Below are 17,636 nucleotides of genomic sequence, written 5' to 3' on the forward strand. Positions count from 1 at the left end.
TTTAATTTTTATATCATTATAAAATTTATCTTTTAGTTCCTATAATAAATAGGTGACAGAGATTAAAAGAGAAAAAATATGTATAAATGACTAAAATTGTTTTTAATTGTAGAAATTGAAAAATAAAATTTATGAAATTACTAAATAGGTATTTAAATCTTATAAAAGTGATCAGGGTAGTATAACACAATTATGGACAATGAATGAATGCTTGGGTACAAAGGGCGCCATGGGCTTTCGGCCCAAATCATGAAAAAACTTAAACCCTAGTTCTCCCTCTCTTTCTCTTTTTCGTCTTCTGGTAATCCCTCTCTTTCTCTTTTTGCGTCTTTCGGTAATCTCTCTTTTTCTCTCTTTCACTCTCTCACTCTTTCACCTCCTCTGTTAAATCGTTCCCCTTTTCCTCTGCAGATTCCATCGCTTCTCGCCTTTTCCTCTTCGCTTCGCCGTCGTTGGAGGGTATTATTAAGTGTATACTTATATTTTAATTCTCGAGCTGGTTGGCATGCATATTTATTTTTCACCTTCATAGCTTAATCTTTTGTGCCTGTTTTCTGTGCATTATGTACTCAATTACTTTCCCCACATTTACAACATTTATGTATTTATTGAAATTTTATTAGGATCAACAAAGCAGGGAGCTTTCTCAACGGCATGTTTCTAAACGAGCTAAGAAACTGAAAGTGAAGGTATGACTGGTGTTCTTGTTTTGACTTATTGTTGAAACTGCACATAAAGACTTTTGGAGCTGTTTTGCCACGGACTTTGCTGGGGTTGAGTAGTATGTTTTGATTTCCTTTGTTTTCTGTTGAGTTTTGAGTTTTTTATTTTAAACACTTCACTCTAGTAAAAATATTTTTAAGCTAGAACCAGCTTATGGTGCTTCAACCTGCAGATTCTATGTCTTTTTTCAACAAACTTGTCAGAGAAGAATAAAATATCTTAAGCTATATGTCAACATGGGTAACGAGTGGAATAAGAAGTGTGTGGTACTCTGATTCTTTTCTTTTTGTTTTTGAACAATCCGTATTTTATTGAAAATATCTGGTAGTTGGTAACCTTACTTTATTCAATTTAATGATTATGGTGCATTTAGTTATATTTGCGTTGCTATTACAAAATAACTGCTGCTTGTGTGAACTCTAAGTTTGCAACTTGTGTTTTACGTACTTGAATTCAAATTATCTACTTATTCTCTTATGATTTGTATGTATGTGTGTTGCACAGGTGGAAGAAATAAAATTAAAGCCTGTGATTGCATTTGATTGTGGTAAGTTCTGTTTTGGGATTTTTTTCATTCAGGTGGAATTGTGCTAAAGACCAAATTTATAAATGGAACTTCAGCTAATGACTTGATGTTTATATGAATTGCTTCTTTTGATTTGTTAAAAGCATAAATGAAGTTGAACTCATAAATGATTGATGGTTATATAACCATAGGTTTACACATAGGCTTCTTTTTATAATAATTACTTTAAACATTATAAAAATTATGACTAGTTAGACATCTTTATACTGACTGTGTATAAATATTAAACTTTTTAAGCATTGACTAATTAGAAGCCTCGCATACAATACTTATGCCAACTTTCTAGAGAAGCTTACATGACAGCTCCTAATTTCTGTGAATTTCGCCAACAAAGTGTTCTATGTTCCAGGGATTTGTCACACAACGAGTTGGAAGGACCTCTGCCTGAATTTCTGGCAGAATTGCCAAAGTTAAAAGTTCTGTAAGTTTGAATCTTTGTTAGAACTACTAAATTGATAATTAATTTTCCCAGTCAGACACTTGGATAACATATAATTTATGATTTATTGTCTTTGCAGTAATCTGACAGGGAACAAGCTTTCTGGTCCAATTCCTAAGGCTCTCAAGGATAAGGCAGATAAAGCTTTGCAATTAAGGTTTGTAGAATAATATTTTATATTCTCTGGTTCAATTGTTGTCCAATGTCCACCTCTTGTTTCATTTGATTGACCCCCTTAACATGAATTGTGAATTATTGACCAATATAAACAACAAAGCTGTAAAATATGACCATAAGGCAATTGTGTTCTGTATCCCGTTATTGCTCGAATCAATTACTTGAAGTGATGAAACCAGTTGCTACTCCATAGTTATGCAACATTCCTTTCCAACATCCATGGTGGACAAAGTTCATCCTAAATTCTTTCTCCTTAATATTCTCTGTCGAGCCATCATGTGTATTATGTTTGCTTTCTTCTATTGAATTCTGCTCTTTAGATACTTTTGTCTGGGCTGATTGAAAAATGGTATTTTCTAAGCTTGTTCTTGTGCCTAAGCACGGCTGTAATTTTTTAGTTTGTTGAAATTGTTTGGTGAATCTTGTGTTATGTGTAATATTAAACCCACACATATGCTCTCTTTTTATGATCAAGGGAACAATTAAGGGTACAAAAAATCAATCAAATCCCCAATTTCTAAAATGGGATATTCCCCTCATTCCGCATTTACATATACTAAATGCTGGATATTTCTCTCATTCTGTATCTATATATATACTAAATGCAGGATATTTCCATCATATACTAACGTAGATTTTCAGCAATCATTTTTTAAGAGCTTTCTTTTAAAATAAATTAATATATTTTTCATGTTATTATTGATTTCAACTTTTTTCTCATATACTAACCATGAGAGGAATTAATTTATTCATAATTAAAACTTTAATATTTTACTCATAATTAAAACTTTTTTCTAAGATATATGAATACTATTCAGCATATTAATTTCTTGTAACTAAGAATTAGTTGATTTGACATGTTTTTCTATCTCACCTATTCCAATTATTCTGATTCCGTCTTTAGTCCGTATAACAACTACTAGTAGTAACTTTTTTAATATTAATGCTTATGAAAAGAAAAAATGAAAATTCTAAATGTATATATAGATTTGTACACAAAATTTAGTAAATAGAGTAGTATCTAACAAAAAATGTGTGGAAGACACTCCAACCATTTTTTCTTAAGAGGTGCTGACAACTTTGCCTAAAATGATTCATGTTGATTAAGAGCTATGGGTCCTCAGCTTTTATTTTCACCAATGTCGTTCTTACGCCCTAAATTAATACACCTCTTTAGTCTTCTTTATTATATTATTATTATGTATAGGAAAATACTTCAAACAAACCTCATTATTTTTGTTTTCCTTTTTATACATTTACAAACTAAAAACTAAAGTAGAGATTGAATTATATTATTGATAAAAGAAAGTGTAGAGATTGAATCCGCAATAAAGTCATGATTTTAATTGGTTTAGTTGCTTACATTTATATATATGGTTGAATAATGACGGAAACAAATATGTTCATATATACTGGATATTGAAGGAATATTATATGATATCTCCAAAATAATTTATTCAAGTAGATAATCCTGCATGTTGTATGGTCTGCTACATACTTAACAATAAAAAGATAATTTATCTGTCATCATTTCTTAGTTCCTTATATATAATACACTTTGTGTATATATTTTTAAAAGCATTGGAAGAGCATATACGACAGCATGATGAGCAGATGCAGTATATACTACGCCATCTCAACATTGACTCTTTAAGGCCAACCCCTCCTGCACCGAGTACTACCCCAGATGATCCTGATCATGCTGTTGATGATGCTCTTGATGACATAGCAGAAGACCCTTAATTAAGCTTCTTTATTTTACTTGTTTTAGGACATTTTATTGTATTTCATATTACTTTGTTGAAGTTTAAACGTTTTATGTTATTATTGTGTTTTTAGCATACTATATTGACGCTTATATTTTATCTAGTTTTCACTATAATATAAATTTACATCGATGAGATTATATCTTTTAGTATGTTCTAGTTTATTATTATACATTGTGTAATAAATATATTGTTAATTTTAACAGGTATAAATTTATAATTTAAAAATAATTTAAAAATACTGGTTAGCATTAGCGATCGAAATAATGCGTAGCTAATTCAAGTTTTTAGCGACCGAAATAGTGACCGAAATAATTCGTAGCTAATTCAAGTTTTTAGTGACTGAAATAGCGACCGAATCTATTCGTAGCTATTTTATATTTTTAGCGACCGAAATAGCGACCGAATTCATTCGTAGTTATTTTAAATTTTTAGCGACCGAAATAGTGACCGAATTTATTTGTAGCTATTTCAATTTTTTAGCGACCGATTTAGAGACTGATTTTTAAATATTTTATTAAATATAAAATAAAAAAATTAGCGACGGAAATTGCAACCGAAAAATTCGGTCGCAAAATTGGTCTCCAAAGTTAGGAGACCAACATTTTAGCGACGGATTTTTTATGCCTACCGACGGATTTTTCGGTCGCTAAATTGCGACGGAAAAAATTTCGGTCGCTATTTTAAATAGCGACCAGGGTTTTAGCGACGGATTTTTTCGGTCGCTATTTCGGTCGCTGAATGTAACAGCGACTGAATTCGCCTAAATAGCGACCGATTTTGGTGGTCGCTAAAACTTGATTTTTTTGTAGTGCTTCTTATTATCTTCAACTTTTCCTTTAGAACAAAGCCCGCCCAGCCTGCAACTTTTATATTCTCCCACTCTTTTCTAACAAAATCTGCATAACCAGGCTCATGACGCCAGCTGTTCAGGAATCTAAAAGGCTTAGGGCCCCAATTAACATCCTCTGATTTTAACACTATTGCACAATGATCTGAGACTCCTCTGTTTAAAGCCCATAAACATGCATTGCTCCACTGTTCAAGCCAGCCATTTGTTACCAAGCTCCGATCTAACCGGCTTTTACATGAACCGTCAGGCCTATACCATGTAAACTTTCTCCCAAGCAAAGGCAAATCTATTAGAGACAAATTATCAATAAAATCGACAAAGCATTCAATCTCCTCTCTTCTTAGAATAACCGATGTTCCTTTTCTCTCATCTGCATGCTTGATAGAGTTAAAGTCACCAATAAAACACCACTTCCCATCTCCTCTAGTCTGCTTCAAGTTTTGCATTTACCCCAAAGATGTTTCTTCAGCTCATGAGAGCAAGGAGCGTAAACATTTACAACCCAACAATCTACATTTTCCTCACCCCACTGTCCAAACACAGCAATAAAGTTAGGATCAACAATAGTTGTCTGAACTTTGAACATAGAAGATCTCCACATTGTTAAGAGTCCACCAGACCTCCCCACAGAAGGGCTGAATGCCCATTCATAATTATTATCATCCCACAGATAGCCACACAATTTTCTGTCAATCTCCTGCATTTTAGTTTCCTGGACACACAACACCTCTGGCTTCTCTAATTTGATTAGATTAGCCAAATCCACCTTTTTCAATCTCCCCCCAATCCCCCTTATATTTAAAGATAATATTCGCATAAAAATAGACCACACTAACACCTCCACCTACTAGGCACGCTTCTGACAATTACCCCCTAGTCTCCCCCTCCACACCCCCTCCTTGGTTCAAAAAACGCTCCCTGTCACGCTCTTCCATAACAGCTAGTTTTTGCAATATTTCTGTTTCATTATCAAAATGTTCCATCCCCAACTCCCTACCCAGACCCCAAATTTTATGCGCAACCTCTTGTGGGCTAAAGACATTCAAATGCGGAGGCGTACAGTTAGATGCAGGTTGAGAAATTGCCAACCTTGCGGATCGTTGAACTTGTTTCCTTGGCCTTCCCCTTTTTTTCTTCACTTTGAGACTGTTCAAACCACCAGCTAGATCCAGCTGGAAGGCTTCCTCCACTTGAGTAATAGGCACTTCACATAAATTTTCCTCTTCAAACTCCAGTTGGCAAGACTATTCATCTACTGGCCAGCTCATTCAAAGATTCATATTTTCATAGAAAAATATTTCCTTATTCTAGGGGAGAATTAAAATGTTAACAGATTGACTAATGATAATGACTACCAAGAGATCGAACTGAACATCATATTCACACTTGATTTCTCAACGTATGGTTTGATTTTACAAAATGCTAACACATATCCTGTTTAAACTAAAAAGGTTTAAACATTATAGAAATCATAAATAAAAATAAATTGAAAAAGAGTAAAAGTAAACACTTATACATATCCAAGGACAAAAAGATTATTTAAAATAAAATGATCTTAAGGAATATATCATAATAAATTTTTGAAATATTGAAAGTTTTTCTAATAGTAAGAATGGTTAGGTAACGTATCTCATTAATGAATGGTAATTTTAAATCACCATAACAATATGAATAATAGTTTTAAAAGGTTCATAATAATTTAGAGTTTTGAGTGATTAATTAGTCTAACATTGTAATGAAAAGGTTCAATAAAAGTATATAAGAGATGTAATTCATATAACTAATGCTTTAATTATGTTGTATGTGATTCAAGAGGAAAATAAATAAATTTGATAGATAAATTATTATTTAAATTAGTTCAATATTTTTAAAAGATTCAATTAAAAAATTTCTTATTTAAATTTCTTTTATAGCATTATGTTTCTCATTTTTCAATACATTATGATATATTATCTATTTTAAATTATATAATATGTATTATTTTAAAAAAATAAAATAATTTTATTAGGAGGGTCATGATTTTTATTTTTTATCATTATAAAAATAATATTATATAATTTTATATTTGTTTTCTTTATTTTTTAAAAGTTTACATTTAGTGACGAATTTTCATTTGGTCGCTACTATTATTATAAATAATATTTTTGTATTAATTTTAGCGACCAAAATTGTTTCGTCGCTACTTTAGCCATCGAAACCAATTCATTAGAAAATTTGCATACAATTCAGTGGCTTTTTGGTTGTTAAATGATATGTAATTTACAAACTAAATAGAGACTGCTAAATTTCTACTGAAAATATTCGGTCGCTAATTCAGTCCCTAAATAAAAACTGCAACCAAATTAATTAGATTTGATAGCTAATCAATTAATAGCTAAATTTAGTGGCTAAATTGACTTTTTTTTTTTGTAGTGTTTGTCATTAACCCGTTAACTCTTCTAGGTGTCCCTCAACTCCCCCCAACATGTGAGTAAGCAAGTGCATTTAGAAGAAATCATACATTAATGTTAGAGTAAATTTTAGAGTGCCAATTTATATTAGTGTTGTTTAATTTGCTTACATATTATTGATGTGAAATATTTATTAATTTTATTAATTACTAGTTTTCATTGAAAAATATGTTAATTATATTAATAGAGCTCCTTCCTGTCAACTCAAAGGAAAATGACTTATACCTAATGATATTGTTCTTACAAATATGATGATTGTGAGAAAAACAAAAATTTACTTCTACTTATAAATATTTAATGTAGGTAAAACTTATATATTTTTATTTATAACTGTTTGAGTAAAACTTAAGAAGTCCTTATATAAGTTATATAATATTTGAATAAATTGTTTGTGAGTCAATGTAAAACAAACATTTGTATACAATTTTTTAATGTTTAGTAGCAATTTTTGTCTATTATGCAAATCATCGTGAAATTACTTTTTCTTTTATATTTTATTTGCAGTACTAAACTTCGAAAATTTACTTAGAGTTTAATTTCAGTTATAACTTAGAACAATGATATGTTAGTTACTACATCTACCAATAACTAAAAGAAGTCAATGTAATTATCTATACTAAAAAAAAAGGATATTATCTAACTAAAAGTATCTCGTCATACATTAATTTCTCTCGGGAGCTGCTATGGTATCCATGAAAATTGAAAGGTTTTGGTACATCAAATTATGTGAACAAATAAATTTAAAAAAATAAATTTAAAATAACATAAATTTTAGATTAAAAATTTGTATAAGATAAATCAATCTAAAAGACTAATTTAAAAAAAATAATGAAAAGGTTAATTTTCATAACAAAATTTGTTTATATGTGATAAAATTAAAAAATTTAAAATAAAATTATAATAATATTATAACATTAATATAAAATAAAAATAATACAACTAAAAAACTAATTTATACTATAAATTCAAAAAAATTATCATCAAAGAAAAATTAAAACATATTAACAAAATATTAATATTAATATTTTTTAATTATAATAGATACTACATTAAGATATAAATTAAGAAATATAAAAATAATATAAAGATATAAAAAATTTTATATAGATAAATTATTGAAAATATTAAATTAAAATAAAAAAATAAGTAAGTACAATAAAAAAATAAAAATAAAATAACTTTTTCAGTATCCCACAATTATAATAGTGGTTACCGTAAAATTTTTCATTTCTCAATCGTTGAATGATTCTTAAACATTAAAATATCAAACAAACCTTGGCGTGGGGGCCACTACAAGAAAACGCTGAATAAGCGGTAAAAAATAAGCGTCGGCTAATAGCTGACGCAAATAGTGTCAGAAAAGCCGACGCTATTTTAAAATTTAGCGTCGGCTTTTCCGACACTAAACTTAAAATAAATTTAAATTAAATATTTTAAGTTTAGTGTCGGAAAAGCCGACACTATTATTTAAATATAGCGTCGGCTTTTCCGATGCTAAACTTAAAATATTTAATTTAAATTTATTTTAAGTTTAGCGTCGGAAAAGCCGACGCTATTCTTTAAATAATTTAATTTAAATTTAAATTAAGTTAGTGTCGGAAAAGCCGACGCTATATTTAAAGAATAGCGTCGGCTTTTCCGACGCTATATTTAAATAATATACGTGCTTTCAAAGAGATAAAAATAATTTTTTCAATGTTATATACGCATAATGTGTTCTAGTACACTTGGTTATCCAGTTCACTTAACACCTCAAGGTTCACGGATCGAGTCCCAGGAATGTTAAAAATACGAACGAATAAATGATAAGCGAGAAAAAGAAGATAAAGAAAAAAATAAAATAAAATTTGTGTCAACATAGTGTCGGCTTAACCGACAATAAAAAATTAAAATAAATAAATTTGTTAGTGACGGCTTAGCCGACACAAAAAAAATTGTGTCGACTTATTTAGCGTCGGCTAAAAATCAACGAATAACCGACAATATTGCGTCGGCTTTTATGATTTAGAGTCGGCTTTTGGCCGACTCTAAATTGAAACATTCTTGTAGTGGGCCCAAATAACCAGTTTTGTCAAGGAACTTGTTTTATACACCTGACTTGTAGTCAAATTACTTCAACCATTCATGACTTAAGAGATGTAATTCATATACCTAATGTTTTAATTAAGTTGTATGTGTGTCTAGTAGTCTTTGTCATTAACCCGTTAACTCTTCTAGGTGTCCCTCAACTCCCCCAACACGTGAGTAAGCAAGTGCGTTTAGAAGAAATCATACATTAATCTTAGAGTAAATTTTAGAGTGCCAATTTATATTAGCGTTGTTTAATTTGCTTACATACTGTTGATGTGAAATATTTATTAATTTTATTAATCACTAGTTTTCATTGAAAAATATGTTAATTATATTAATAGATTCCTCTCAACTCAAAGGAAAATGACTTATACCTAATGATGTTGTTCTTACAAATATGATGATTGTGAGAAAAACAAAAATTTACTTTTACTTATAAATATTTAATGTAGGTAAAACTTAAATATTTTTATTTATAACTGTTTGAGTAAAACTTAAAAAGTCGATATATAATTTATATAATATTTGAATAATTAATCGTTTGTGAGTCAATGATAAAATAAACATTTATATACAATTTTTTAATGTTTAGTAGCAATTTTCGTCTATTATGCAAATCATCGTGAAATTACTTTTTCTTTTTATTTATTTTGCAGTACACTAAACTTCGAAAATTTACTTAGAGTTTAATTTCAGGTATAACTTAGAACAATGATATGTTAGTTACTACATCTACCAATAACTAAAAGAAATCAATGTAATTATCTATACTAAAAAAAAAGGATATTATCTAGCTAAAAGTATATCTCGTCACACATTAATTTCTCAATCGTTGAATGATTCTTAAACATTAAAATATCAAACAAACCTTGCCGTGTGGGCCCAAATAACCAGTTTAGTCAAGGAACTTGTTTTATACACCTGACTTGTAGTGAAATTACTTCAACCATTCATGACTTATTCTACGTACTGGCTCTATGCTGTAAACACTTGATGATCAATCACAATAACATATGAAAAGGCCGTACCATCAGAACCAAATTAATATTTGACTTGTCTCATCCCGAAGCTTCTTCTCAATTGCTCTGCACTAACATCATTTAAAGAGAAAGTGAAAGGCCGTGCACGGCATTCACAGTATTTGAGCCGCTAGTAATCTTATACAAAAGCTTCAATGCTTGTGTTCTTTACTAATGAATTAATGATTTAATATTTGTTTTTTTTAATTAAAAACTGTACTTCAATTTTTATTTAATTAAAAGTGTTATTTTATTCCTATATAAAGATCGATTTAGTAACCAAGATTAATACATCCTTACTAAGAAGGAAAAAAATAACTAAGAAGACCAATTAAAAAAGCATCACTTAATTTTTATTTAAACAAGGTCGATAGACCAATTCAGAACAACCTTAATTACTCGTCAAAACAAATATATTCTTCTACTGTTCTCCTTCTCTAATCCCTTTCGTTTTGGCATGAACTTCTTAGCTCTATCAAACAATGGCAGAAAAAAAACAGCCACTTAGATTACTACTAGAGATGGTAACAGTTTTCCTTCTGGTCCTCACAACAGAATCACTAAACTTCAACATAACAAACTTCAACGACCCCGAGAATGCAAAGAACATAGCATACATGGGTGATGGAAGGTCCAACAACGACGGGTCCATGGAACTCAACATCGTGACCTATCCTTTCCGCGTAGGGAGAGCCTTGTACGGACAACCCTTGCGCCTGTGGAACTCATCTTCTGGCGTTGCAACCGACTTCACCACGCGCTTCACTTTCACTATCGACAGAGCCACAACCGCTAACGACACCTACGCCGACGGTTTCGCTTTCTACATAGCCCCTCACGGTTACCAGATTCCGCCAAACGCCGCAGGTGGCACTTTCGCGCTTTTCAACAAAACCTCAAACAGCTTCCTCCCCCAAAACCGCGTTCTCGCGGTTGAGTTCGACACGTTCAACGGCACCACTGACCCTCCCATGCAGCACGTTGGCATAGACGATAACTCTTTCGTATCCGTTCGTTCTGCTCCGTTTGACATCGACAACAACCTCGGAAACAAATGCCACGCTCTCATAACCTACACTGCTTCCAACAAGTCATTCTCCGTGTCATGGTCCTTCGACGGAAGCGCGTCGCGAAATTCGAATTCTTCACTTTCTTACCAGATTGACCTAATGCAAACCCTACCCGAGTGGGTGGACGTCGGGTTCTCAGCTTCAACTGGAGACCATACCGAACGAAACGTCATTCATTCTTGGCAGTTCAGTTCAACGTTGAACTCCACTGTTTCGAATAATAATTCCTCGGGTAATAATGGAACGAACCACGGGAGCGGGTTGAGCGTGGTGGTGCTGGTTGTTGTGGTGACGTGTCCGATGGTTTTGATGGCCGTGGCCGCGAATGTTGTGGCTTGGGTGGTAATCATGAAGAGAAGGGGTAATAAGGGGTGTAGTGATGATGATGAAGGTGGAGCCACCTTGGTGAAGTTTGATTTGGATAGGGCAGCTATACCTAGAAGATTTGATTACAAAGAATTAGTAGCTGCCACCAATGGTTTTGCCGATGATAGAAGGCTTGGACGAGGAGGCTCGGGACAAGTTTACAAAGGGGTTTTGAGTTATTTAGGAAGGGTTGTTGCCGTTAAAAGGATTTTCACTAACTTTGAGAATTCAGAGAGAGTTTTCATCAACGAGGTTAGGATCATAAGCCGTCTTATTCACAGAAACTTGGTGCAGTTCATAGGGTGGTGCCACGAGCAAGGTGAGTTTTTGTTGGTTTTTGAGTACATGCCTAATGGAAGCCTCGACACTCATCTCTTTGGGGAGAAAAAAACTTTGGCCTGGGAAGTTAGGTATGTTACATGCTACTATTATTTAGCTTAAGTTTTTGTTTTTAATTGTATGTATTTTATTATTTACATTTATTATTGCTCACTTATATATCAGTAGTTTACAATATGTTATCAAGGAAAAAATATTAGGTAATTTAAAACTATGAGAATTCTGATCAATCTATATGTAATATGTATTTAAAATTTTCAATTAAAAAATAATATACTTAATTATATATATCATGTAGAGATTAATTAATTAATTAATTATTAGGGGTCATGCGTGGTGTAGGACAATCTAATAATTTTTCATTTGTTACTTGTGTTGGATAATAACATGTCTTTTAAATTCTCCTCACAGGTACAAGGTAGCATTAGGTGTGGTTGTAGCACTTCATTATCTTCATGAGGATGCAGAGCAGAGTGTTCTTCACAGGGATATTAAGTCGGCAAATGTGTTGTTGGACACAAATTTCAGCACCAAACTTGGAGATTTTGGGATGGCAAAGTTGGTGGATCCAAGGTTGAGGACTCAGAGGACAGGGGTGGTAGGGACTTATGGGTATCTTGCCCCAGAATATATCAACGGAGGTAGGGCTAGCAAGGAATCAGACATTTATAGTTTTGGAGTTGTGGCTCTTGAGATTGCATGTGGTAGGAGAACTTACAAAGATGGAGAGTTTCACGTGCCTCTCGTGAACTGGGTGTGGCAACAGTATGTGGATGGGAATGTTCTGGATGTGGTTGATGAGAAATTGAACCAGGAGTTTGATTTGGATGAAATGACAAGTTTGATTGTTGTGGGGTTGTGGTGTACGAACCCTAACGACAAGGAAAGGCCCAAGGCTGCTCAAGTAATAAAAGTTCTTCAGCTTGAATTGCCATTGCCAGTGCTTCCACTTGATATGCATGATCATCCTCCTCCTTCTCTGGTTACCCATGAGCAAGTGCAACCTACTAATAATTCCTTACAGTCAATACCTTTCACTAACAGCCTTGTAAGTGTTGGACGTTAATTTCAGAGCAAGGCTTTGAAATAATGGAGTTAGGTAGCAGGATATATATGGAAGTTTTGTCTTCCTTTTTTTTTTTTTTTTTTTTTTTTTTTTTTAATGTATAATCAATTTCATTTTATGCTTTTGATGACCTTTGTAACAAAATGTTTAATGCATGGTATTTACATATAAGAATTAATTACATATGTGAATTTCGCTAAATTTTTAAAACATCGTACATTTTTTGTAATTTTTTATCATAATAATAATAATTTTTTAATTTTCTTTTACAAATTTGATATTAAAATTTTTTAATTTAACCATTTGAAATTTAAGTTTGATTCTAATTTTATTGACTCATTCGTCAAATCTTATTTTTCATCAATTAAATATTTAAAAATCAATGGTTGGCCAGTTGACCAGCTTATTTATAGTCAATTTTTCAGCGGTCTTTTCACTATGTTTTATTAGATAAAAATACGACTTTTGGAACTTTAAACTGAAGGGATATATATTAATATATCTCACAAAAATTATTAGATCTTGTAAAAAAATTGGAAAAGTTATTCCACCAAATACTTTAACTCTACCCAAGCGAGAGTGTTATTTTGAAAGACGAGCAAAAATAAGATGCCAAAAAAATGTCTGTCATCCAATAGGAGAAGTTCTCACCTGAGATCGGCCTGGGGGTGATTACTCTGATAAGATTGGTGAGTCTTTTTTCTTGGGCACGTCAGTTGTACAGAGATGCATGGGGTGGTACCTGTAAAAGAGACTTCGATGCTAAAGTTAGTCCTTTATAGTGTAGATGTCTCATATTTATAGCAGACACACCTTGGTTATTTTAGGGTTTTCTCTCTTTAGGCGAGAGTGGGTTTGAAGTCGGCCCAACATTGGTCGCGAGCCCCATTGACTATGGGCCCGCACACGTGGTTGATGTCATAGCATAATTAGGCCCGACGTGGAACTCGATATTTGGTACGGGCAGTACACTAGCCCCTAAGCTCTGAGCTCTTTGGGTGAGGAGCTTATGTCGAGTTGGAGATGATTGAGTGAAAGGTCGTGACCTTTCGTTTTTGTGTCTCGAGTTGAATGCCACGTGTTATCAGAAGGTCGCTTCGTTTCTCGAAACGTTGGCGGCTGTAATAAAGAGTGACGACTCATAATGATGGGACACACCCTGTGATGGAATCATGCTTTGGAGTGCAAGAGGTGACATACTCAATCCAAGAGGAGTTGGCTAGACATGAAGGTTTGGGCCAGTCAGGGCCCAATGAGCCTTATGGGCCTGGGAAGGCCCAAGTTGAACTTTTCATGGGCCATAGTTTGTTATAGCTATTTTCATATGTTTTGTATACATCATGTTAGTATAGGTATCATATATTTTGGTCTTGTATTTTGGACCACATAGAGTAGCATTTTAGGTTTTAGGCTAGTTGGGCCTAGTTTTGGGCTTCATGGGCCTTTGGGCTTTTGGTACCCAATATTGGGCTCATTTTCATTCTTGTAATTTTTCCTTTCCATTGTAATTGTTTGACCAATGTAATTAGGTCATTAGAATAGGAAAATACAAGGAATACTAAAGTATGCTAATTAGGTTAAATTAGGTTTAATTTGGAAGTCATTTAAGTTACATTTGAGTCACATGTTTAGCACCATGGGTGGCTGAACATGTGCCACTCAAATTAACCCTAAATGACTCTCAAATCACACCTAAATGCACCTTGGTACCTAAATTTTCGGACTTACACATGTGCACCAAAGTTTGAATTCAAAATTCAAATTTGAATTCAAACTTTAGGCGCCATTTTGTGAGGCTTTAGTTTAGGCACCTATGGGTCACAATTCCGTGCATACTTAAGCCATTCTTTCACCTTTTGTATTCACTTTGAACCTTATATGAAATTTGAGAGCCAAGAGCCGAATTTCCTTTTCAAAGTCTTCTTGAGAATTCACCTCAAAAACCTAGGGAGTTCATCTTCTTCCTTCTCTTTGAAGTGAGTCTTCCATTGATCTTTGAGCTTGGATGCTTCCATCCAAGGCTTGAGCCTTCATCCATCCGTGTTCCTTCTTCATTCAAGCTCCATTTCATTCGGTGTTATCTCCTTAAAGAGGATCCGTGGCTAGGAGGAGCTAAGGAGAAGAACATTCATCGCTTCTCCCTACTTTTTCCATCAATTTTGGTATCAAGAGCAAGGTTCTTCAAGGAGATAAGTGCTTCATCTTTTTGTGTCCGAATTGGTGTTTTTCATTGTGTTCTTCTTGTCTTCTTTGAGTTTCTATTCGGATCTAAGTGTTTTGAATCAAATTTGTTCCATAGATCCATTGTTGATTGTTCTTGATTTTATTCCACAATCAACATGTTTAGGACCTATTAGCTTGTGCTTGTTTTGATTTAATTTGAGTCTCTCCATTCTTGTATGTGTCCGTGATTGGACTTCATGCATTTGCATTAGATTTTGGTTTTTAATCCATGTTTTGTCTTAGAGTTTGTGTGTAGTCTTTCTATGTCACAAAATTCCTTGAATAGCATGTTGACCTAATTTTTTCTTTGAGTACATTGTTCATATTTTGCTTTCGGTTTGTGTTCATTTGTGCCTACCTATATGTGCTTTTTCTTTTACCTTATTGTGTTCATAATTTGCTATTAGTCCTAGCAAGTTTATTTAGAGTTAGGTTTCCATTGTGTTCTTAAGTTTTCAAATCACTTTCCATTGAAAATCTTATAAAAATTTTTGACTCAAAATTTCAAGTGCTTAATTCTACTTCTAGTGCACTCTTTCTTGTGGATTCAATTTTAAAAAAATTAGAGGCTGAAAACAGAGATAAAACAGAGCCTAAAACAAAAGAAAAGTCTTAAAGTTCAAAAGAAAAGTGTGCAAAAAGAATTCAATACAAAAACCTAAGACTAGTGCACTAGTTTCTCATTTTCACTTGGATTTTGACCTAATTTTTGTAATCTCGGTTTCTATAGCTTGGAATCATAGAAAAATTTGAGACAAAAGGCAAACACCTTCTCTGGAGTCTTAATTTGAGACTGGAAAAAGAAAGAATTAAAAAATATATATATAAGACAATTTAAAATGCAAAAGCCGTGAGGTGTTTTTGGAGAAAATTCACTTGATTCCTTGTTATTGTTTTGACTACTACTTTTGCTATACTTATCCAATTGCTTTCAAATTTTTTTTGTTTTGTTCATCTACTCTAGTACCTATCTAGGAACATTCCTAAATGAGTGCTAGCTTTATTTGGAGTCTTATTTTCCAGTTTTACTTGTTGAACCTCTTTGAGTCTTGTCATATATACATATTACTCTTAACTTTTGGTATAAGCTTTTCAAATTGTGCTTCTATTGCTTGTATAGTTTTCTTTCAATAATTTCCCTGTGCTGGAAGTGGCCTCAAATCCTTGCTCAAGGATCAATCATTGCTCAACAAAGAGTAGGAAAAGTTTGGACACTAAGACCTAAAAATTTGACCTAATTTAGTGACCAAAACTTCTCCTAAACTTCCTTCACTTGAGTGACCATTCCTTTGACCTTGTGAGGCAGCCACCATTAACCTCTTTGTTGTGTTTCTTTTGCAGGTACAGTAGCATCATATTGAAGGATTAGTGGCGGATTAAACACTTGATTAAGTGTTGGAAAATTTGCACATCAATCTGTCACTAGTTGGTTGCTAAAGCCGCCACTTTATTGCTTTCCTAGACTAGTTTACATTTTTGCCAAATCTTTTGTATTTTAAACCAATTTGTAAAGCTTGGAGGGAGTATTAAGAAGCTGGTCAGGTATATCTAAATCCTTGTTAGCATCCTCACGTGTAGTGCTAGTGGAAGTGGCTTGGAAATTTCATATGTTTCAAGCTTCCACTTAAGATATCCGACTAGTTGCTTACATTGTTTCCTTTAAGTTTTTTGTCTTTTAATTGCTTTACTTTGCTGCCTTGAAACGTCTAGACTTGTGTAGATTTACTTGCTCACGTTTAGTTTAGTCTCAAAAACAAACAAATTGTGAAAAATCATTCAAAATTTTTGTGAAAAGTTTTGGGGAATTGGAAGTACCACAAAGGAGTTTAGTGATTTCCACTTGAAAAGGCTTGGTTATTAAGTGACTCTTTGTAGATCACCTCCCTTGATAGTGCAACTTGTACACTTAGACTTCCAAGTGTTATTTTCATTCCTAGAAAATACCAAAAACATTTTATAACTTTTTGCATAGCATATAAAATCTTATTGCTTAATCATGAGTCAACATTCTCAAAGTAGTAGTGACTTTGAATCTCCTAAAAGTTTTAAAAGAATTGTCAAGGAGGTTGAGGCACTAAAACTTTGGAAGCATGATGAAATACTTCAAAAACAAAAAGAAAAACTTGAAAAGGAAGTACAAATCATGGCTTTAGAACAAGAGATTCAAAAGATTAAGCAACGAGAAGAAAAACTTTTGAAAAGATTGAATAAAAATAAAAGTCCAAAAGGTTCTTCTAGGAGCTCAACCAAGAGCTCCAATGATTCTCAAAGTCAAAATAATGATGGTAGTATACAAATGGATGCTTACTATCAACCCCCACCTAGGAGAGTCATTAAAGAACACAAAGTGAGGGAATCAAGGGTTGATCTCCCTTACTTTCATGGAAAAGATAATGTGGACACCTACTTGGATTGGGAGATGAAAGTGGAGCAAATCTTCACTTGTCATCAAGTAGGTGAGGAAAGAAAAGTTCCTTTAGCCACCCTAG

At 32.9% G+C, this 17,636-nt stretch overlaps 1 protein-coding gene and 1 long non-coding RNA gene across 7 annotated transcripts; both read left to right on the forward strand.

Annotated features, from left to right (window-relative positions):
* The first annotated feature begins 282 nt into the window (after positions 1 to 282).
* LOC145951678 (uncharacterized) lies at positions 283 to 3,826 on the forward strand. 6 transcript variants are annotated; one of them, XR_014429561.1, is made up of 7 exons: positions 283 to 301; positions 412 to 459; positions 624 to 689; positions 1,228 to 1,270; positions 1,659 to 1,730; positions 1,828 to 1,905; positions 3,505 to 3,826. It is a non-coding gene; the product is annotated as an uncharacterized LOC145951678 (long non-coding RNA). The 6 variants fall into 6 exon arrangements; XR_014429563.1 differs by having other exon boundaries at positions 285 to 301; positions 412 to 471; XR_014429560.1 differs by having other exon boundaries at positions 291 to 334.
* Positions 3,827 to 9,967: 6,141 nt separating this feature from the next.
* Positions 9,968 to 13,022, forward strand: LOC109791353 (L-type lectin-domain containing receptor kinase IX.1). The gene is made up of 2 exons (XM_020350643.3): positions 9,968 to 11,929; positions 12,270 to 13,022. Exons 1-2 carry the CDS (start codon positions 10,566 to 10,568, stop codon positions 12,922 to 12,924), a joined length of 2,019 nt encoding a protein of 672 aa, XP_020206232.1. The 5' UTR covers positions 9,968 to 10,565; the 3' UTR covers positions 12,925 to 13,022.
* Positions 13,023 to 17,636: the final 4,614 nt, after the last annotated feature.

Source organism: Cajanus cajan, chromosome 9, assembly GCF_000230855.2.
Source record: "Cajanus cajan strain Asha chromosome 9, NIPB_CcT2T_4, whole genome shotgun sequence".
Lineage (NCBI taxonomy): Eukaryota > Viridiplantae > Streptophyta > Magnoliopsida > Fabales > Fabaceae > Cajanus > Cajanus cajan.